At 35.7% G+C, this 23350-nt stretch overlaps 2 protein-coding genes across 6 annotated transcripts in view; one reads left to right on the top strand and one right to left on the bottom strand.

Annotated features, from left to right (window-relative positions):
- The window catches only part of LOC113507246 (spectrin beta chain, non-erythrocytic 1), a 94681-nt gene extending 82658 nt beyond the window's left edge, over positions 1 to 12023 (top strand). For 4 of the 5 annotated variants that reach the window (XM_026890125.1, XM_026890121.1, XM_026890122.1 and 1 more), the window contains exons 76-85: positions 486 to 597; positions 1244 to 1410; positions 2245 to 2355; positions 2778 to 2896; positions 3528 to 3658; positions 4209 to 4281; positions 4926 to 5017; positions 6066 to 6407; positions 10217 to 10307; positions 10875 to 12023. In XM_026890125.1, the coding sequence (XP_026745926.1) occupies positions 486 to 597; positions 1244 to 1410; positions 2245 to 2355; positions 2778 to 2896; positions 3528 to 3658; positions 4209 to 4281; positions 4926 to 5017; positions 6066 to 6407; positions 10217 to 10307; positions 10875 to 10989 (1353 nt within the window). In that variant the 3' untranslated portion in view covers positions 10990 to 12023. The remainder of the gene's footprint in view (positions 1 to 485; positions 598 to 1243; positions 1411 to 2244; positions 2356 to 2777; positions 2897 to 3527; positions 3659 to 4208; positions 4282 to 4925; positions 5018 to 6065; positions 6408 to 10216; positions 10308 to 10874) is intronic. The other variant, XM_026890126.1, reaches the window with a different exon arrangement.
- A 2212-nt stretch (positions 12024 to 14235) lies between these two features.
- Positions 14236 to 23350, bottom strand: LOC113507242. Its single transcript, XM_026890112.1, has 6 exons — positions 23048 to 23350; positions 18862 to 19110; positions 18149 to 18451; positions 16862 to 17001; positions 16212 to 16432; positions 14236 to 15620 (listed from the first exon to the last, which is right to left on the bottom strand). Exons 1-6 carry the CDS (start codon positions 23348 to 23350, stop codon positions 14398 to 14400), a joined length of 2439 nt encoding a protein of 812 aa, XP_026745913.1. The 3' UTR covers positions 14236 to 14397.

Here is a 23350-nt window from a genome sequence, read left to right as displayed (position 1 = left end):
CATGTAGGATGACTATCTGATCTAATTATTAAGTTTTACCGATTACATGTACAATGCAATAAAAGTTATGAGTTGTTATTGCATCTCTTTACTATGTTGGGTCGGCTTCCAGTCTAACCGGATTCAGCTAAGTACCAGTGTTATACAAGGAGCGACTGCCTATCTGACCTCCTCAACCCAGTTACCTGGGCAACACGATACCCCTTGGTTAGACTGGTTGTCAGACTTTTTACTTGTAACGACTGTCAAAGATGTGTGAATAACAGCTGGGGCCAAAATTTAACGTGCCTTCCGAAACACGCAGGAACTCGTTATCACAAACGGTCACCCATACATTGACAGACCGTAAAAAGCGTAACTTAACCTGTGATCGATCAACTTGTACAGTTGCAGTTTAGCCACGAGCTCCACTAAATGAATAGATAAAATAAATTAGGTTTTTCGTTTGACACGTTGCTAATATTACCCCCATTTTGTTCCACTAGGTTGTAAAGACACCAAAACGTACCCCATCGTTCACAACCAGGCGTCGAACCCAGAGCTTCAGACGACACCGCCGCGGGGACATCGCTGATCTACCGCCCGTGGAGATTGAAGGTACTTATACTTACCCCCAAATACTGATCAATATTACCCCCTAAGTGATGGGATAAGACCACGAGAGGACTCTTGAGGTGATTAATAATAATATCCTAATGTCTTAGACCTGTTGGTGTAGTAGTTAGTGACCCTGACTGCTATACCGGAGGTCGTGGGTTCGATACCCACCCAGGACAAATGTTTGTGTGATGACTACGATGTGTTCTGTGTTTAGGTGTAATTTATCTATATTAAATATGTATATAGGTATAAGTATTCGTATAAGTTAGTATAGTACTCATAATACAAGCTATGCTTAGTTTGAGACTAGATGGCGTTGTCATCATCATCTTAGCCTTTTCCCAACTATGTTGAGGTCGGCTTCCAGTCTAACCGGATTCAGTGAAGTACCAGTGTTTTACAAGGAGTGACTGCCTATCTGACCTCCTCAACCCAGTTACCTGGGCAACACGATACCCCTTGGTTAGACTGGTTGTCAGACTTTGCAAGCTTCTGACTGCCTGTAACGACTGTCAAAGATGTATGAATAACAGCCGGGACCCACATTTATGACAAAGATGGTCACCCATCTACGAATCAAACGCGTTTACTTCTTAAAAACATCCCCATCATCCCACTATATCCTCGTGACCCTTGTCCCCAGGCTACCTGGAGCGCAAGCAGGAGGCTGGCTGCGGCGGCAAGCGAGCGACAGTGCGCTCGTGGCGCTCGTACTACTCCGTCCTGTGCGGACAGCTGCTGTGCTTCTTCAGGGACGAGTTGGACTTCGCTAGTGCTAAGGCCGCAGCCCCGCCCGTCGCGATACTCAATGTGAGTCTGTTTGTGTGTTTATTGTTGTTGAAAGTTATTTAAAAATGTGTTTTGATGTAAATTGTTGAATGATGCAACAAGTATTTATAGACAGTTTCGACTATATTTTTAAAACTAGTCGGGCTACCCCGATAAATACGCTTGAGTAAACCGTTACATCATTTAATAGTTTCGACTAGTTTCGGACCCAACCGGAGTCCTTATTCATGAGCTGACGGGGTGTCAGTTCGGCGTTACATCGTTTAATAATGAATCATCATTACGAAAGTTACTGTATATATATATATTGAAGATTTTTTAAATTACTGTTTGAAACTTTACATTATAAAGTATAACACAAATAAATCTTTAAGTGTTGGAACATAATTTTATCGCATTAATTACGGATAATTTTTAATATAATAAGAGAACTCCTATATATCCTTAGAAAAGACTTATCGGACATCGGATAAACCGCAACAAATATTATATATCTTTAACTAGCTGTGGCCCGCGACTACGTCCGCGTGGTTAGATTTTTTTTCACATTATCTTCGCTCCTATCAGTCGCAGCGTGATGGTATATAGCCTAAAACCTTCCTCGATGAATGGTCTATTCAATACAAAAAGAATTTTTCAATTTGAACCAGTAGTTCCTGAGATTAGCGCGTTCAAACAAACAAACAAGAAAACTCTTCAGCTTTTTATATTAGTATAGATATGTACGTATTTTGATATATAAGTATGTTTATCAGTTGTCTGGTACTCATAATACAAGCATTGCTTAGTTTGAGACTAGATGGCGTTGTGTGACAGCTATTAAACCTTATGTCATTTAATTTTCTTTCGTCTCAGGCCCGTTGCGAGCCGGCAGGTGACTACACGAAGCGCGCCAACGTGTTCCGTCTGGCGGGCGCTGACGGAGCTGAGTATCTCTTCGCCTGCTCCACCAAGGATCTCATGAAGGTAACATCCCACTGCTGAGGAAAGATGTGGGCGTAGATATCGATTCTGTACTATTAAGGTGTAATACTTTAAATTTTTCGTATTGTACTGTTGTTCCTATTTCACCTGCTTCTCCATTTGACCCAAAGGTTGACTGGTAGATAATGCCTTGCGGCATTAAGTCCGCCTTATGTACCAAAATTGTACATGGAAGTTTATATAATTAATTAAAAGTATGCAATATAATGATTTCCTATTTTCGTTCCATACTATATAATTGTTACGCTAGATTACATTATATTATATATTCCGGTCACTAACGGAACAATTATAACTTTCTTACATCTGTAAGGTTCATAAGAACCCTACAGTCTTAAGGAAAAACCTCCAAATAATATCTAAAACCATTCTTTATTATACTTACCCAATATATACACTTACAGGAATGGGTAGCGAAGCTGTCGTTCCACGCGCAGTTGCCCCCCGAGCTACAGCTGACTCCGTACTCCGCGGCGCCGCCCGGAGAGTCGCCCACCGCCGAGATACGCAGGAGGCTGCATGAGTGAGTAGACACGAGATGGAGATATGGAGAGAGGGAGAGGGAAGGAGTGTTGTAACGTACGTTAAGGGTTCATCACACTACGAGATGAACACGTGAAAGAAGGTTCATAAATACATTAATGAGAGCAAGAAATTACTGTAGTTTGACTAAGCTGCACAGTGTAGTAACATGATCCCAAAAAACATAATTAATAGATTTAAAAACCCTAAATAGTGACGTTTATAATTCAATTTAAAATCAAATTTTATGAAGATTGGTCCAGTTTTTTTTTATAGTTGTAAATTGCAAGAAAGTGAGTGTATTAAAACGTGGGTAAATTATCTTATAAAGATATATTATGTACGAAAAAATTATGTCAATTAATCACAATTCTATTGAGAAAGTTTTGTAAAGTAACATTGTTAGTGTTATTTTATATCTAAAACTAGTTTTTCGAACAAACGTTGTTTTGCCATGGTACACAAAAAAAAAAATGTCCGATTCTCAAAGTTACCGAATACGCTCCAAATATCATGAGAATGAATCGAACCGATTCCGAGATACACTTTCGTACACCGCGACACGAGGTTTTTGTACATTACACTAAAGAGAAATCAAAAATATAGTCTTCCTCCCCTTCCCCCTTCATCAGAAACGCAGAATCATCGTCGTCGAACAACTCGTCCCCCGAGCCAGAACGGAAGCCTCGATCACAGGCCGAGATCCTTCAGGAGCACAGGAACAGCCAGCAGAGAGTGTCCGCCACGCCAGAGCGAGTCATCGGTGAGTTACGTTATACTAGCTGATGCCCGCGACTGCGTCTGCGTGGACTTCAGTTTACAGCGCGCGGTAGTTCCCGTTTTAATGGGAATTCCGGGTTAAAATTACCCAAAAAGTGCTCTGTACATATTCCATTATTTTTAAATATACAATATTTAAGCCCAATTTCAAAGCCCTAGTCCATTTCAATGCAAGTTTCATATTAACTAGCCCTTTCCCAAATATATTGCGATCTATCTTGATTCAGCTAAGTACCAGTGTTTTACAAGGAGCGACTGCCTATCTGACCTCCTCAACCCAGTTACCTATGGCAAGGGCAACACGATACCCCTTAGTTAGACTGATTGTCAGACTTTCAAGCTTCTGACTAGCTGGAACGACTGTCCAAGATGTATAAATAACAGCCGTGACCATTAAACAAACTCTGTATGTCATAGATGGTCACCCATCTACGGAGCAACCGCATCAAACGTAGCTTTGCCTGTGATCATTGTGTTGCATTGTATTATTCTTTATTATGTCAATATTGATTGGTTTATTTGTTATTGTATAGAATCAGCTGTGTTGCCGTCCCTACCGCCGCGCCAACCGCCACAGGAGGACGATGCCACTGAAGTCGTACTCAGGTAAAATATATAAACAGATACTTTACTTATCAACTTTATTAAATTTAAAGCAATATAAAAAAACCATATCCATTAGTTCGCCCGTTTAGGAGATGCAGTCAGCGACCAAACTTATAACACCTCTCTTAAAAATCTTGCAATGTCTTTACCGATTTTGTCTCAACATGTCTAATAATAATTTCTAGAGAACAATCTGATTCTATTCAAATCTATTCAACTGTTTTAGGCCGTACGGTGCGTTTATTTTTTTAATTCGCGTTGTAGGTTCATAAGGATATGATGTCTGGTGATGGGTACTTATAACAACTATAATAATGATAAATTTTAAATTGTATTCTCATTTAAGTGACAAAGTCTTACTTGAGAATATGAATTAATCTCCACGAAATGTATTCATCGTTAAACCTATATACATCATCATCTTAGCCTTTTCCCAACTATGTTGGGGTCGGCTTCCAGTCTAACCGGTTTCAGCTAAGTGCTAGTGTTTTACAAGGAGCGACTGCCTATCTGACCTCCTCAACCCAGTTACAGACAACACGATACCCCTTAGTTAGACTGGTTGTCAGACTTTTTAAACCTATATACATATAGATAATTATTACAATTTTCATAATAAACTATAAAAAATCTCATTTAAACAGGAATTCGGAACAAACCTCCTCGTCGTGGGGCAGATCGCGGTTCTCAAACGGCCGCGACATTAACGCTGAGTTCATTAGATCGCAACGAGATGGTGAGTACAATATGACATAAGTATATACTAGCTTAGAGATACCACTCATGTTTTCAATATAAGGTAAAATAAAAAAATCTCGCAGCAATAAAAAAATTTCACCTAAATTTTTAAACGGCGCAACAGATTTTTACAAAATATGACAAAAAACACACGCGTTTTTTATTAAACATGTCTACCACTACCACATAATGATGACTGGGTAAATAAATCTGTTTTAGTCAGACAATGACTGCTATATCGGAGGTCGTGGGTTCGATTCCCACCCAGGACATATGTTGAACACGATCATTTGTTTATCTGGTTGTCAAATTTATCAATAGTAGGAATGTGTATGTATTTGGAAATATATAAGGAAATAATAGTTTGCGACTAGATGGCGTTGTGTGACAGCTGTGGAATATTACTATAATTCACATGCATAGAAATAACATTTAAAACATGAGTGGCGTCCATAAATATGATTAATATCTACAGCCTATTTGTTTAAATATATGGGATTTAAAATTATTTTTGTTGTGACGTCTTGTCTCGTCTCGCTATTGTGAAGTACGCTATATAAGAAAACAAAAACTGAATTATCTTTACAAAAAAACATCCATTAATAATTTCACATTAATTCATGAATTAATTTAATAATATTAATTAAATAATAACACTATAGGGTATTTGACAAAAATAAATCTGCTTAGTTCAGACAGATTTTCAAAAAACATTGGATACGTATTGTTTCTTTTATCTCGTAATCAAAAAATGAATGGGATACAGTGATTTAAAATCTCGTGTGACGTCACTTACCAGTACGCTCTTTACTAGCAAGTGATGTTACTAGCCCCCACTACCATACATTTCATCATTTTGAGTGTTCTTATTCTTACTTATTTTTAAATGATGTGATAATATGAAAAATTGGTATTCAATATTTTTTTGTAAATCTCACGGACTAAACAGATTTATATTATTGAATTAAATCAAAAACCCTATTTCAACAAATAACATTTTACCTATCATCATTTACGTAATTTTAAAACACTAATCTAAAAACTAGCTGAACATGGCGCCCCGCCATTGCCGCTATCCGGACCACCGGATCGCCCGCCATTACCCGACCGACCTCCGAACTTACCCGAGCGCGGGCCGAACTTACCCGAACGCCACCCGAACTTAGCCGAACGTCACCCGAACTTAGCCGAACGCCAGACAGACAAATCGGTTTCGGCGCTCGTAAACAGCTATCAGCAAAGGATGTCTGGCAACTGGCAAGGGAGAGATGCCAATGCCAATGCCAGTGTGAGGAATACAGCGTCTTGGCAAGGCTACGCTTCGGGCCAGAATAATAACTGGCAGAGTGTGGAGACGACGTCGCATTTCTATTCCACGAGCGATACCGGTCAGTTCGACTAGGATTCTGATATGGCACTTTTAGTGAGGTTTTGGTACTAAGGTTTTTAGAAGCATGCTGATAATTGGGTTTGAAATGGGTGCGTGTTTTTTTGCGAAATAATAATGTGAGTGAATTATTTAAAAGAAATTATAAAAGATATGATACATGAAAAAATAGTATTTATTAAATTAAAAAGTAAAACAATTTAGTGCCAAAAACCTTGATAAAAGTACCACTGCCACTTTAAGTACCGGTACGAGTTGGTTGCGGCGCTTGGTAGATTTTACTAACACTAGATAAATATTTAGTTTTTATAGACCTAAGCTTTTTAAACCCCTTTTGTTCTAGTTTTCTAGCCAAAGCATTTTTCCTAAATATTGTCTTCTTAACTCCATGGTTGTACTATGTAGGTATATATTTTTGAGACGCTATTTTTATATTTACTAAAATATATTTAAAATGTAAGATTAGGTCAAAAAGATGAGATTAAAAATGTGTAAGCTGTCACGGGAAGAAATATGGAACATCGAAAAAAATGCCAAATTATAGTAAAATAATTAAATGAATACTTTTAAATATTATATTATGTCATTTTCGGGTAATAATAACCAAGATTTTCAGTTAAATGGAGAATTCGTGTGTAATTTTTGAATTCACAGTTTACGACTTTCCTGTACCACAAAACTCTTAACGACAGCCTTTAGCGATGGCACTTGAATCGTTTATAAATCTTAGTAGAGGTAGTTTTATGATATTTCTTATTTCATTATTTTGACGTTTTCAGTAAATTGTAATGAAGCTTTACTACATAATACAACCTAGCTTGCTAGATCTTTTTGTATTTGCTTGGGTTTAGCGTGACTTGAGGTTAGCGAAAGCAGAAATGACAGTTTCAACTTAAGAACTTAATTATAACCTCTCTTTTTATGTATTTCTTTCATGGCGACCCAAACGTCCAGTTTTGAACGGGACTATCATAATTATAATTACAAGCCCCGTTGTCCCCACTTTAAGCTCTGGGGCGCACAATTGTGATAATTTACAGTAGTAAGGTCGAAATTTTAGTTCAAAAAATAATTTATCAATATAAATGGGCTTAATATTTATAATTAGGTATCTAACCATTTCCTTTTTTCTCCAGTCTGTGGAATTAAATCCTGAAAACTATAAATAATGATCCTGCGGATTGTCTATTAACCTGGTAATTAACCTAAACAAACCAATGTCCCATTTTAAATCCAGGAGAAAATTGTCATTTTAGTCATGGAAGTTTTTTTTTTTGCTTTGAGTCATTTGTGCTTTCCTTTATAGTCTTTCCTTCTAAATTATATAAATACTTAAATTAAACATTAGTTAATATCTTAATCAATTTTTTTAGTTTTTTCCTTGTTATTTTTTTCAGACAAATGTATTGCTTTATCTGTAGTATAAAAAGGAAGCTGTATATTGTAGTTAATTATGTTACATTCCCGCCAATAGCTAACAGACACAAATTCTGTCGCATTAAACGTCAACATAAATGAAAGCACAGAGTGAAAAAACGTCTCTCAATAAAAATGTAATGTCGGTAATAAAAATGAAGGCAAAAGTTAGCTATTTGCGTGGTTATACTTTTAGTCATTGTAAATAACTAATTTAGATATTAAAGTATGTATTTATATAACAATATTAACTGGTATTATATTTGCAAACTGGTGTTTTATAGCAACTGTTGTTACGTTACTCCATTTGTTAAAATACTCCAACAAAAACAAATAATCTTGGTGTGACTATTCGTCTAAAACCGCAATTCAAAAATGTAACGCGACTTAAAACAATAATGAAAATTATCAAATGAAAAATAATATGTACCACTCAAATATATTAGTCGTTTATTTATTTAATATTAAGTATTGGTATAAAATAGACCAAGATTATACCTTCTTTAAGTACCTTGACAAATGGAGTATAGTTCAGTTTACTGCTGTAATCTAGAAATAATTTATATTTAAACTGTTAATAACGACGAAATTTTATATATTAGCTTTTTATATTTATAATTGTATTTATTTATCTAATTTTTTTTTACAATTTAATGCAACCAGGAGCCAGCCATCTTCTCTACATTCTACATCGGGTCCAATGTATGGTTATGCAATGTTGTCTAATCATTTTGAGAGACACAATTTTCATTATTTAAGAATTTAACTATACTATACTAGGTTCCTACTCCCACGTCTTTAAAGTTAAATTATAGGGGATGTTGAAGACAGATGCTGTTCAATACCATGTATAGCGCTGTCAAATTCACAACGATTACTTTGAAACGTGGTGTTAGACCAGGCCAGTTTTATTGGAAATAAAAACATTTAATAGTTTTAAAAAAACTCCCACGTTTTTAAATGTCAATCCCTTCAATTTTTATAAAAATCAGTTCAGCCGTTTCTATAATTGCAAATTGCATTGTCATCGGGTTTCAAGCAACCCTGAAAATTTCAGCTTGCTAGCTTATTGGGAAGTGCCTCAAAATTTAGTTACAAAAATCCACAAGAAAAGTGAGTTTATAAAAACGTGGGAAAATACTTCTTTGGGTTTAGAAATTAATCATGACCAGAAGTTAACCTAAAAAACTCAGTTAAATTCTTAAATAATGGTGCCAGTAAAATTGATTGGCGCTAGATTATTATGTTTAGGTGTTGTAATTGGCGCGAAATCGCTTTGCATACGTAATCATATTATTAGTTATTTGGGCTAAACTAATTTATCGCTACACGATATAAACGCAATAATTTAGAATTTTAGACAGATTGTTATTCATTGATTATTTATTTAAATACCATTCTAAATTCTAGCTATGTCATATACCTGCTTATTTTTAAGAACTTGTTTATTTGTATATGTATTGATTATTTTAAACGTGTAAATATCTTTAAGCTAAAAACTTATTCTATGTATTTATTATATTTATGGTGTGCCAAATAGTTTTGAACAAGTACTTTTTATAGTTTTATTAAGCTTAGCAATGTTTCTTGTGTTGGGTTTTTTATTTGTGTAAATTGTTTGCTGATATTATTGACATATGAATATCCATTTTAAATATTATTTTGTCATACTTTTTGCAGTCGTACAATTTTTTATTAGTTTTTTTTTTAAATCTCCGCGCTTTTTGCGATATTAAAATTGGTTTTATACCACGATTATGTTTAATAATTACTGTGTTTATTAATTAAATGCAAATTTTATTATTTTCATCGATACACCTGTAAAATTTACAAAATATTTAACAATGGATAATTATAGTGAAACTTAACATCGGCCATTTTGTTTTCGCATTTATTTTTTATCTGTAAGCTTTCAATATTTGTTTTTTGGGTGATGGTATTGTTTTTCCTTGTTTTGTATTTAGACATATTTTGCGCAAAAGTTCATTACACAATGCGAGAACTATCGTAAAAACTTATGAAGCAACACTTTTAAAACAATTTGCAATTTAATAACCCACATGACAAATCATACTTAGCATGTTTACAAAGGCCAAAATGCAGTAATTGATACTCTCACTTGAAAATCCGATTTCGATATGAAATCGTTGGACCCGATAGGGAGCTATATTGCCACAGACAGACAGACACGTAAAACTTATAGCACCGCTTATAAACTTTTTGCGCCGGGGTTTAAAAAGCTATGCATCTCCGACAATATATTGCATTGCGCACGGTATTTCTCGCATCGTCTAAACCAGCTTTCATTTGTAGTGTTTTGTACACGATTAAGTCTAAATCTCGCTGTCATATATTTTGAGGTTATGTTGTATTAATGTGATATTGTTTTTATAGCATATGGCGGGAACAGCGGAGGTAACACTCGGCCCGCGTCCGTCGCAGGCAGTGGAGGTTCGCCAGCGTTGGATAATCGACCGGCTTCGAGGTACGAATTACTATTTATCATATTTCTTTTGACGACGTCCGTGGTCGAGTGGCGTACACACCGGTTCCTAGGTGTCGCTAGCTCTGAAGTCCCAGGTTCGCTCCCCGGTTGGGTCAACGTAGAAAATCACATTTCTACATTGTCTCGTTGTATCTGAATTCCATAACATAACACAAGTGCTTTAGCAACTTACTTTGGGTTTAGAACAATGTGTGTAATGTTGTCCTCATTTATGATTTAACTAAGATTCTTTAGGTATTTTTAGTTTAATTCAAGATGTGTTTACCGATATTATAGAGCTGAAGAGGTTTTTTGTTTGAACGCGGTTATCGGTAATCGGGACAGTGGTTCTCAGGAACTACTGTCTCGATTTGAAAATTATTTCGCTGTTACATACCCCAATTATTTAGGAATGCTATAAAATATATACCATCATGCTATAATTAATTGGCGCAGAGTAGCCATGAAATATATTACGTTATATTACACACCGACTGTCTGTCTTACCTCCACGACACATGTTACTGGGTAACACAGTAATACTAATAACTACTTTTTTTCCAACAGATCGTCAGGCGAATCAGAGCTCTCAGTCAGCGGAGTCTCAAAGGACAAAAAGGACAAGAAAGGCGTCTTCGGAGGCCTGTTCAGCAGAAAGAAGAGACCTCAAAGTCATATGTAATATAAACAATAAAAAAAAACAACAATCACCCACAGAAATGTATTAAAAACTCCTTAAATAAAATAAAAACGAATAATGCAATGCAATAATAATAAAGCTTGTTTAATCTGTGTCAATTTTGACAGGACGAAACGTCAACTTTTTTTTTTTAATTTGATTTTGACAGTTGTTTTATAATGTTATACTTGTTCGAGGAATATTTTGAGATTTTGTCGTTTTTAACAACGATAAGTGTCTGTTTTGTATATATATGTGTATCTGGTATATACAAAAGAATGTTTTTTGAATGTAATCGGTAGTGAAAAGTCGTGCCTTCGAAGTTTCTTATGTTTTAACAATGACTTGCTAAACATTTTATTTGTTGGCTTAGAGGTCGTTGTTTTAAGGGTCAATCCACAATGAAGGAACAACGGGAAGAGCAGTGATAACCGCGATTCAGGCTTCCTGCCTCATTTGCCTGCAAACGTAGATAACATTCAAAGTCATTCGTTATTCGTAATATGAAAAATCTGTCGACCGCTGATCTTTCAGTGTGGATTGACCCTAATTATTTACATCGTAGTACATATTTATGTAGAATAGTTTCTCTTTTTAATAATTATTACAAATATTTATCGATTGTTAAACATTCCTTGCCCGCGATCTTTTAGTTTAAATAGCCGCAAACAAAACCTTTTTCGGAATACCGATTAAAATGCCATTAATACTCGATGAAAATTGTTGTCAAAAAGTCATTTTTAGGTTATTAAAGTTAAGCAACTGCGAGTGCGGTCTAGATTTAGATTGGTGCAGTCAGAGATCGCGGTTTTTGTCACAAATTGGGACCAATTGTAAAAAAATGGTCTGTTTTAAGTTGTGGTTTTAAAATGTTGGATGCCAAGTCTTTTACGGGCTTAGCTATATCTAAATAATTTACCTAGTAATAAGGTAACTTTATATTCTCGGCTCGGGTACTTTGCCCTTGCATGAAATAAAAAAAAAACTGAATTGACAATACAAAAATTAAGGACAATAATTTTATTGCATGTTAAAATCGCAACTTAGTTTAAAGCAATTAATAAGTATAATATTATTACTTAGATTAAGAAACGTCTTTTTAAATCATAAGGAAATTAAAACTAAGAAATAAGTTTAATCATTATCACCGTCTTGAGAGCAATGCCTTTTGAGCTGAAACCATTGACAACAGAATGATTTTTGAAACTTTTTGTTTTAATATCGTTTTTCCATTCGAATATTATTTCATAATACAGTATTCATATAATTTTAACCTATTTCTAGGTTTTAAAGTATTTTAAGTTTTTATTTCCTTATTTTTAACTTGATTTGTTAAATATTATGAGTATATGTAAGCATAATGTAAGTTATAACTCCTTTTTGTTCATTTCTGTCAAAGTTATAATAAAACATCACTATAATATGAAAATATGGTTTTATTAAAAACATAATTTTTCACTCAAAATATGTGAGCAATGAGCATTATATAAACATTTCATTAAGGGCCGATTTTTCAATCGCCAGATAATTTTTATTCGACGAATATGTTTGACGTTTTGACAGCTTTTGTATAGAAAATATGTCAAACGGCCATATTCATTCCTCAGATAAAAGTTATCTGACGATTGAAAAATCGGGCCTAAGTTGCATAGTAATATGTCCGTTGCCAAGATAGCTAAAAAGTTTGAAAAAAAAACCATAGTTTAGGCTGGTTTTACAGTCACGCCGCTAGACGCGCCGTTGGACAGCGCGCGTTTGAACAGCGGTGCACCATAAAACGACATTAGTACGGCGCGTTTCGCTGCTGTGAGACAGTCGTGTACAAACAGATACAAAATGAACGGCAATGCGGTTAGAGTACTGGCTATTTACTTTTTATGGAAAAAAGGCAACAAAAACGTCGAAGAACAGTAGGTGTTGATCCTTATAACGCTACAAGGTTACTGAGAGGCGAACACGTAACATCTTTCTCTGATTTACGAGAAAATAGTTATAAATTTTATAAATATTTTCGCCTTATTCTTATAAATTCTATATTCTTATAAAAATCATCGGCCGGGTCCCATAAACATCTTCTAATTCGCACTTCGTCAATTACTCGACCCGTATCGATGTGATTCATTTTGTACACAACAGTACCTAACGGCACGTCTCAACGGCGTGAGACTAAAACGCACAATGGCCGTAGAAGCGCACGAGCGGCGCGCGCTTCGACCGCGCCGCGCGAATAGGACGCGTTCAACGAACGGCGCTGCTCAAGCGCGCGAATTTGAAACGCTACTAATACCCCAAACATATCCGAGCGCGCGCGCTCCGACGGCGCTGCCGAAACGCGTGACTGTAAAACCAGCCTTAGACCCTCACATTAAAAACAAAATAGTTTTTATTTTATTTAATAGTAGTACACACACAAATGTACAAACAGAAAAATAATTATACGATGCTGATTATTGAGATATCTACCAGCAGACCCGCGTTGATAGTGACAGTCAAAAGTTTGGGTGTTAATAAATGTTAAAAGTTAATACGGGCGGGTTGTTGGGGCCTGTTGGTCTAGTGGTTAGTGACCCTGACTGCCATACCGGAGGTCGTGGGTTCGATTCCCGCCCAGGACAAATGTTGTGTGATGAGCATGATCATTTGTTCTGTGTCTGGGTGTAATTTATCTATAATATGTATGTATTTAGAAATATATAAGTAAGTTTATCAGTTGTCTGGTTACCATAACACAAGCTCTGCTTAGCTTGGGATCAGATAACCGTGTGTGAGTTGTCCCAGGGGTATATTATATATTATATATGTAAAATAGTAAGCTTAACGACTAATATAAACTTAAATAAATATTCCAATACGTTCTCACATTATAAACGCTATTATAAAAAGTGATAAATATATCAATCTATTTCGAGGTGTCGCTAGCAGAGCCCGGGTTAAATCCCCGGTCGGGTCAATGTAAAAATTCACATTTCTACATTGTCTCGGGTCTGGGTGTTTGTGGTACCTTCGTTGTATCTGAATTCCATAACACAAGTGCTTTAGCAACCTACTTTGGGTTCAGAACAATGTATGTGATGTTGTCCGCATTTATTTATTTATTATGTTATTATGTATTTATTTACTTAAATATTAGATAACCTAAAATACATAGATATATATTCATAGTCTTTCACACAATATAATATAATTTAATTTATTTGAAAGAAAACGGGATTTATTTTGGCTAAAAAATAAACTAATTTGTCGATACCATTAAAAATCAAAATAAATATGAGATAAGAAAAATAATTTAGTTTTCATGCACAATAAATTAACTTGGATTTCGGATGCTCACTTTCTCAATTCATATTTTCCGAAAAATGAATTTTTTATTCCCTTTTTTTTCAATTTTTTTCTGCTAAATAATATATGTACCTAAGCATCAGCATTCGTAGCAATAATTCCCGCGTAAAACGGCGCGGGGATCAGCGGATTATAGTTAGAGCCGAACCGGTGAACAATTTCAATATTACCCGTCTGAAATATTTGCTCTAAGCCCAGCCTAACTTGACCTGCCTGGACCAAACTAGGGTTATAATTTCTGCCTTCTTTATTCTTGACGTAATAACTGATGTCCCCTTGTGGATTCATCGGAATACGCGGGAGATACATATCTTCGTAATGCAAAGATCTTTTGATGACTTTATGAACTTTTTTCTCAGCTTTCTTCTTTAATTCGTGCAGTTTTTGTAAAGTTAATAGTAATTTTGGTTTGTGCTCCTTTTTGTGTATGTGTGGGTGTGGGTGTCCTACACGTACAGGCTTATTAGTGTGTACGTGTATCACGTTTTTCTTGAATAATGTACGCTTGTGTCTTGTCAACGTTTCTAGGTTATTTTTTACGTCAAATGTTTCGGATTTTTTTGAGATTTTCTTTGTTGTTGGATTAGAATTGTCCCATACTTTGTATTTTAAATAGTAATTAGCTAGTTTTGATAATGGATCTTCTACGAATCGTTTTTTAATCGTTTTTATTTGTGACAAATACTTTGAATGGTGAGATGCTTTTTTTGCTTTGAGTAAAGTTTCAAACTTTTTTTGTGAAATAGTTGCTTTTTTAATAGGTTTAAATTTCGTTAATCGGTCAATATGATTGTTTGTTAAACTATTTTGATCTACGGAGCGTTTTTTAAACGATTTCGTATTGACTACAGAAACATCGGACACAGGGTAATGTGTCAAAACAGGGTGTTCACTTAAGGGTAGTTTTTTGACCGATTTTTCATTTTTCACAGCATTGATTTGTTTAATATTATTATTACTGCTTTCCGACGCGTTGTCGATAGATCGCTTTTCGAAATGTTTTTTGACTTCATTCTTTTCAACGATGTGAGCTATTCTTTTCTCGACGATCGATTTTACAATCGCTTTAATATTTGACAATCTATGTTTTATAATTTTGACAATCGGGGCTGGGTATGACGGTTCGTGAAATGGTTTTGGTGGGTAGTAGTAAGTAGTATATTCGGTCGAACGTTTGGTGATTAATTTTCGAGTAAGTGGTGATGAGTCGGCGGTGATTAAGAGTTCGGATTGTTCTGATAATGGGATAACGCCGTTTGATCGCGATGGTCGGGACGGCGGTGATTGTGTTGTGCCTGTAACAAAAATAGGTAAATTAGCTTCGTGTTATGAAAAACTTTTTTATGATTGTAAATAAAAATAGATTTATAAAACCTAAATCCTACGTTTTTCAAATGTGACTCCATTCCAATTTTATCAAAATCGTCCTAGCCCTTTTTATGTATTTTTAAATTGCATTGTCGAGAAGCATTGCATTGTAGCTTATCGGGAAGTGGCTTAAAATAAAGTAGCAAAAATCCAACAAGAAAAGTGAGTGTATAAAAACGTCGGAAAATTTAAGGATTTTCGTCCCCGTAGACAAAGTGATATACATTAACGAATAGTATGATTCACATTTTTGCTTTCTTCTAGCTTTCAGAAAAAAAGGGATGTTAACTTTTTGATCTTCGCTAGGTTTTTATGAATGTATAACAAAACGCACGAATATCCGAGTGGATGAGGTCACCACGCCAAACTCACTGAGCACGACAGCTCGCGAGTTCGATCTCAACGCATAATAGTCATTTGTGTGATCCACGAATGCTTGTCCTGAGTCTGCGTGTCTTGACATGGTGATCTTAATCACGCAAAAGCAATATTTAAAATATATAGTTATGTATCTCTACCGCCACTCATCATCTGCGCCATGATGTCAGGTATCTGGTTCGGATACCGGCACCGGACAGTCGCTGGCTCCGAGGAGTTCCGCTGGATGCAGTCCATCATCTCCTGCTTCTGGTCTTCCGATGCTGGCACCAGGGTGAACGGTGTTGGTTCAGGAGTGGAAGTACCTGGGGAAGATGGAAAAAGGTTGGCATTCGACAGTCTCTTCGTCTTTGATATGGATCAAGGACAAACAGAAGGACATTTCATCGAATAACTGACTGCACGGATAGTCGAGTGCCTAGCCGAGCACTGTGCACACACTGTGCACGCGATGTCGGGTTCAATCTCCACCTTGGACTCCACGAATGCTTGTCCTGAGTCTGGGTGTCTGTGCATGTGACTTGAATGTTTGTGACCTTCCGCGACACAAGAATTAACTTCATTAGTGCGGGAGTAGTTTTTTTGATTATAATTTGCTCGGTAAATGTATTTAAAAAAATAATAGATACAAGTTTAAATTTTTAAATTTTATGAAAATTTGTAAATTGCATTGTCATTGGGTTTGAAGCTACCCTGACGATTTAAGCCTGCTAGCTTATCGGGAAGTGCACCAAAATTGAGTTACAAAAATCCGAATCAGGACGATAAACAAACAAGAAATTGAGTTTATAAATCGTGGTAAGTCATCTTACTTGTGGTTCTCCTGGGCTCCTCCGTCTTGTAGTCGGGCTCGTAGCCCGTGAGGTACGCCAGCCGGTCCAGGAACCAGGCCAGCTTCAGGATCAACTCGTCCTCTTCTTCTTCATCAGTCTGTGGAGGCAATGGAGAAGAATTCTTTCGAAAATAAGGTTCTGAGGACTTACTACACCATGGGTCGTACTTGACAAAAGGTGAATTGGACTTTGGGATTCAATATTTTTTATTTATTATAACACCATTACAGTCAAATATAAACCAAAGCGATGTTATAAAATATTATAAATATAAGAGCAATTGCAAAAAAAAAAACTAAAGAATAGACATTAACATAATAATATACATGAAATAGTAAAAACTTAACTTTTCCTAAAAATAAGGTTTTCTATACAGATTTGCGCCACTTAGGATTATACTGTCGATATTTCGGATTTAGGCCTTTAACATTCGGATTTCGGCTTGTAGATTTCAGATTTAGGTTTTTTACTATTTGTATTTCGATATCCAATTTGCATTCCTTAATATTTCAGCTTGCAGAATGCAGATGGCATCGTCCAAGATTTGACTGTACAAATCTCTTCCTTCAATATTGAGATTTCGAATTTTTACGTTTCGATTTGGGCTTTCCGATTCTTCAATACCCGGGCTTTTTACTCTCGTTTTAATATTTTATCCCTCCACCAATGTTCTATAGAAGAATAGACGTGGTCGCCAAAGTTAGCTACAAAACTGTTGTAGTTTGAGGAGATAAAACGAATTTAAGTTATTGGTATTATTCTGTTAAACAAGCTGTTGCCCGCGAGCTATATCTAAAATGATCCCACGGGAACATAAAATCGGGATAAAAACTGTCCTACATATATGTCCAGGTTATAAACTACCTGTGAACCAGGTTTCGTCTAAATCCATACACTGCTCTTTGTGTGAAAGAGGAACAAACATCCATCCATAATAATTTTCGCGTTTATAATATTAGTATGAATTAAGCGTTTCTGTTAAAAATGTTATGAAAAATTATAGCACCTACTTGTTAAAATATTTCAATGCTTATTGCTATATTATTTAATACGATGGACATTCAAATTTACTTAAGCCAGTCTAGCCAAGGGGTATCGTGTTGCCCAGGTAACTGGGTTAAGGAGGTCAGATAGGCAGTCGCTCCTTGTAAAACACTGGTGCTTAGCTGAAACCGGTTGGACTGGTAGCCGACCCCAACATAGTTGGGAAAAGGCTAGGCCAATGATGATTCAAATTTACTTACCTTCTGATATTTTTTAGCATAAGCAATATCTTGCAGTCTTTTAGTCGCCCACATAGACAATTCCGCGTAACGTCTGACTTGCTCCTTGACGTCATTGGCCTCGTCGCAGGACATACGACTGCCTGTCCTTGGCCTCGTGGTTGGCCTTGGAGTGGGCATCTCCGGGGAGTTCTTGGATTTCATAGGAATGTCCACGGAATCGAAGTTCTGGTAGTTGAGGATTGGAGTTGGACCTGTGACATTTGGGGAAGAGGATCCTGGTGGGTAGTAAGGTGGACTCCATGAAGAGTTGGATGGGGAGCCCTAGAATTTTATTAATAGTTAATTTGTGAACAAAGATCATATGGTGGTGATGATGATGATGATGAAATCCTGTTATCCCTCATCAGGGACAAAGGGCCCGCAGATTTTTTATCACAAAGGTTATAAGAGTATCAATTATCATTGAGGTTTGTCAATGTTTGTCAAGGTCATAGAATGATGGGTGACCAGTTTTTTCTTTTTTTTGCTTATTGGTTTTTCCTCATCATATTGTACTATTTGTACGGAACCAAGAGTGTTGCGAATCCGTAACGCTTTTTAATGAGGGTATGAATTATCATCAAGTTTCAGCAACGTTTGTCAAGGTCATAAATATGAAGGGTGATAATTTTTTTTAGAGAAATTGTGTTTCCTTATCTTGTAAAGAACTCTCAGTTGATTTAATCGGTTTTAATCGACGTTTTATTATAAATACAGATCAGTAATAATATTAACAGTAAATTCGTGCGGATTGATTGAACTGCACATAACTTACGACGTTTTCCTTCACTGTTTAATTGATTATTAATTTTGTCTATTACCCAAATACTTACTTGACTGGAATTCTGTCGGTTGCAGCTTTCTAAGAACTCGGTGTAATTCTCCAAGGACCGGCGAAGACCTTCGAGATACGAGCTTCCGTCACGCACCATTTTGTGCACCTAAACATAATTATATTATAGACATTTTATACATAGATTCACATATAATAGATCTCACTAGATATGAAGTTGGTTAAAATTATCTAGTTTTAAAAGAGCTGATTTCACCAATAAACTGATTTTACAGTAGGCATGCCGATATTTTTTTTTTTGGAAAATTTCTGTTTTTTGGATAAATAAATGTTAACATTAGACATGTTTTGCGGGGGGTTCCACAAATCATTCAGGGCAAGCATTCGTGGGTCACATCATACGAATGCTTGTCCTACGTGGGGTTGAAACCGCGACACGTGCCGCATATTGTAACCTCTAGCTATCTTTGCAGTCAAGCCACCCTGTGTCATACGCAGAAGCCGTAAACATGTACACCTTACAAAGGGACATTTTTTTTTACTTCGTATAGGTACTACTTTTTCGGCCGACATCAAAAAGGTGGAGGTTCTCAATTCGCTTGTATTTAGTTTTCTGGATGAACCGATTTTGTTGATTGCTTTTTCTCTATCGCCCCTTAAAATTTGGTCAGTATTTTTTATTTGAAATCGTTTGTATTATATACTAGCTGTTGCCCGCAACTTCGCCCGCGTGGTTAGAAGATATAAGTTATGATTTATACCTACCCACATGATTTATACTTATCCACATTTTCCATGGTATCTTCGCTCCTATTAGTCGCAGCGTCAATTTGGACCAGTAGTTCCTGAGATTAGCGCGTTCAAACAAACAAACAAACTCTTCAGCTTTATGTATTAGTATAGATGTCTCAACTGTCTAGCATTCAACCGTGCTAACTGTTTGTCTGTCTGCACGCTGTATCTCATGAACAGTCACAAGGTAACATCTTGGTCATAGATGGACGGTAACAGCAGCCTTATTAATCTCTTTGAATATAAAATGCTAAGAAGGAAGATAAATAAATGCGGACAACATCACATACATTGTTCTGAACCCAAAGTAAGTTGCTAAAGCACTTGTGTTATGGAATTCAGATACAAAGACGGTACCACACACACCCAGTCCGTTCGTCTGTCTGTCACCTGGCTGTTTCTCAGGAACAGTGATAGCCAGACAGTTGTTATTTTCACACACGATGTTTTCTGACGATATAAATAAGATGTCAAATTATTTTTGTGGACGGAGCTGGTGAAGTGAGAGTCGGGCTCGGTAACTGTGGATGTTACATAGTGTCATAAGATATAAGATTTTGCAAAATTGCGCCCAGATAAACGGTTTCCTGAAACACGTTATGTTTGATTGTCCTCTTAATATTAAAACTGATCTTCTTCAAAAACATTTGGAATATTTCCAAAATTAAAAATTTGGTAAACGTGTTATCTTGGCCCCCTGGTGTTTTGATCATAATTTGCCTTTAAATTGCTGATAATTAAATAGCGTGAAAAAAAATATATCAGACACCCCGTTTTTTAAATTGACAATGACAAAAATCTAAAGTATAGGATATGTCCAATTTGTAATGTTACGACAAAGCAAAATATGAACATAAAAGTGTCTTCGTGCGCATGAGTTCTATTTACTGTACCAATTTACAAAGAAAAAATACGTATTTTATTCGTTAACCTACCCGACGATCATTGAAGTAAAATACCGTCATCCCTACTGCATAAATGGAACTTAAATAAAGACTACATGAGGTTGGTTATGAGGTTACGCTGTCGATTCCGACAGCCACAATGAATTTTCCAGACATTGTGTGACGGATGTAAGTGCTGATAGCTACACGCTATTATCAGCCTTATTGGAGAAATTTCCAAAAATATGTTTCTAATCCTCGTCGGCTTAGCTTTGGGATCTCAGAAACTCATTCAGTCTCGTTCCTTCCCCTGTTTTTACCAGGCTACGAAAGAAGAAAATTTTAAATAAGTAGAGATTATAATAAATTGTTAAAGGAATCTTTGGAAGGGCCACGTGTGCGGTCTCTGTAATGGCGGATGTAGACCAATCAAATCGTTAAAATATTGAAAAATCCCAGTTATCAGTAGACATTGTTCTATCAATAGATACATAATGTCAAAAACCGTCTAGCGTACGCTCTTATTCATTGATAGCTTGGGTCTTACAGATCTTTCACATTGCATACCTATTATGAAGTTTTTATGCAAGTTTTCTGGGCTTTTCTATCCGAAATACTTTTGGCCTATGTAATGTTGCAAATTTAAGAAAACATTATTTCATTGTTTGAAAGGCTTTTTTTTGTTTGAAAGTTTATATTTTTGTTGCTAGTTGTTACAGATGAACCAAGGTAATATAATTAACTGTGTCGTTCAGTAATTTATTGTTATGCATAATTATAGATGAGATCAATGTGAACTACATGCAACTTTGGGTTGAGTGTCACTACGAATTCTTTTATCTTGAAGTAGCATCGCCAACATTACTGAGCTAAAAACATAGGTATATACACCTATCGTAAATAAACACAAAATCATATTACGGCATTCCACATTTGAACTTGAGTAATTTTAGTAAACCAATAAAAATAATTTAAGTTCCTTTGTTTCAAGAATGTGCCGATTTCTAAGTAACATTTGTATCAAAAGAATAATAATAAAAGTATTAATAGTTTATGTTTCTTTTATTTTAATTATTGTCGCGCTAGGTCTACATTAGACTTGAAAGAGAATAAAATGACTGATTTTGTGAAAATGATTTACTTTCGAAAAAATATATTATTGCTCTGCCAAAAGTCTTAAGATAAATAGCGTGATGTTTTTGGAGTAAATTGATGACCGTGCTGCTTACTACTCAATGGGATGAAAATACACCTCATAATTGTATTACACGATGTTACGGGTGAGTCCAAAAATTTAAAACTTTACTGCTCATGCCCCCTGCATAGTAGCGTTATGGTTTTTGTATATTTGTTGTATCATGTGTACGATAAGGTTCATGCAAAATTTGAACGAAATATATTCAGTAGTTTATGAGATAATTTGATATTTGTGTATAGATATAAAAGGCTCCTGCTCACCCCCTGTATCGAAAAGCGAGATAATAAGTAAAAAGTATGTTGACCGGACCTCTTGTTGATATTCTCTGAAAATATGAATCAAATCTATCCAGTACTTTCCGAGATCTTTCCGGACATACATACAGACAAACAGACAAACAGACAAACAGACAAAAATTCTAAAAATCATATTTTCGGCATCGGAATCGTTCCTAGACCACCCTCCAATTATTCTTTTTTTAAAATATTCAATGTACAGTTTTCACTTTTCTACAATTTTATTATATGTATAGATTTGTTCCTTAAAACTTGAAGTATCATTATACTTCACTACTTTACTGATTCATTGTTTTTGAGTTCCAGGTAGTAATTAAAAAATATCCCCAAAATTGCGTTTGCATGCTTCGCATTTAGCTAAATCCCTCCCTTAACTTAGAACCCTCCCTCCCTTACAACATTGAATTCAAGAAGTTTTACGTCAAGTCGGGTTGTTTCCATAAAAATATATTATTAGGAAATTTGAAGGTATTATTGCCCATTGCCCATTGATAATATTCTAGTTACAAGCGCAATTTTCGTTAATTAGATGCAAGATACAATTCTCAAATGGAGATAGTTTTTATTTTATAAATATTTAGTCAATATTCGGGCATTCTGCTATTAGCGTAAGTATAAACCACAGATCGACAGCTGTTACGATGTAAAAACTTGGTGTCGAATCTGCAACCTTACATTTACAAATCCAGTTATTGATCTAACACGCTATCGCGGCCTCGACTGTCAATTAAGACTTTAATTACATGGATTTGTGAATAGGCTCTAATTGATGATCGACTACCTTGTAACATGTAGTTTGTTATACATAGGTATTATAATAGAAAAAGCTGCGCAGTGTTTTTATCATACCGCAGCTAATAAAAGAGGTATGACTTTGAAACCGCCGAAAATCGGTTGTTGGGATAAAATACTTACTTTCTTTTCCATGTAGTTGTGATAGCCATATTCGTCAGCATAATTTTCATCATCTTTGTCATGGTCGTGTTCGTAATCATGCTCTGAATTATGCTTGCTGTTGCCCTGAATATTGCTATAAAACTCCTGGTCCTTATTTATAACATAATCCTGGTATTCATTCTTACTTTCCTTTTTATATTTCTCATGTTTTTCGAATAAGAACCTCCTTACTTCCGGCAAATCGATTGTCCAAGCAGCAACCTCTTTGCACGCGATTGCGAAAATTAAGAAAAAAACGAACGTACTTTTTTGGAACGCCAT

This window comes from Trichoplusia ni, unplaced genomic scaffold (assembly GCF_003590095.1).
Source record: "Trichoplusia ni isolate ovarian cell line Hi5 unplaced genomic scaffold, tn1 tig00001227, whole genome shotgun sequence".
Taxonomy (NCBI): Eukaryota; Metazoa; Arthropoda; class Insecta; order Lepidoptera; family Noctuidae; genus Trichoplusia; species Trichoplusia ni.
Note: the sequence above shows the minus strand (reverse complement) of the source record. Positions and strands in the feature narration are given on the sequence as shown.

Coding starts and splice junctions, on each gene's coding strand:
- LOC113507242 (XM_026890112.1), bottom strand. CDS start 23,350: ATGGCGTTCCAAAAAAGTACGTTCGTTTTTTTCTTAATTTTCGCAATC. Junction 16,433..16,861: donor AAGATGACTTACCACGATTT/ATAAACTCAATT, acceptor TGTTTGTCCTTG/ATCCATATCAAAGACGAAGA. Junction 15,621..16,211: donor GGCGCAGATGATGAGTGGCG/GTAGAGATACAT, acceptor TTTTTGTTACAG/GCACAACACAATCACCGCCG.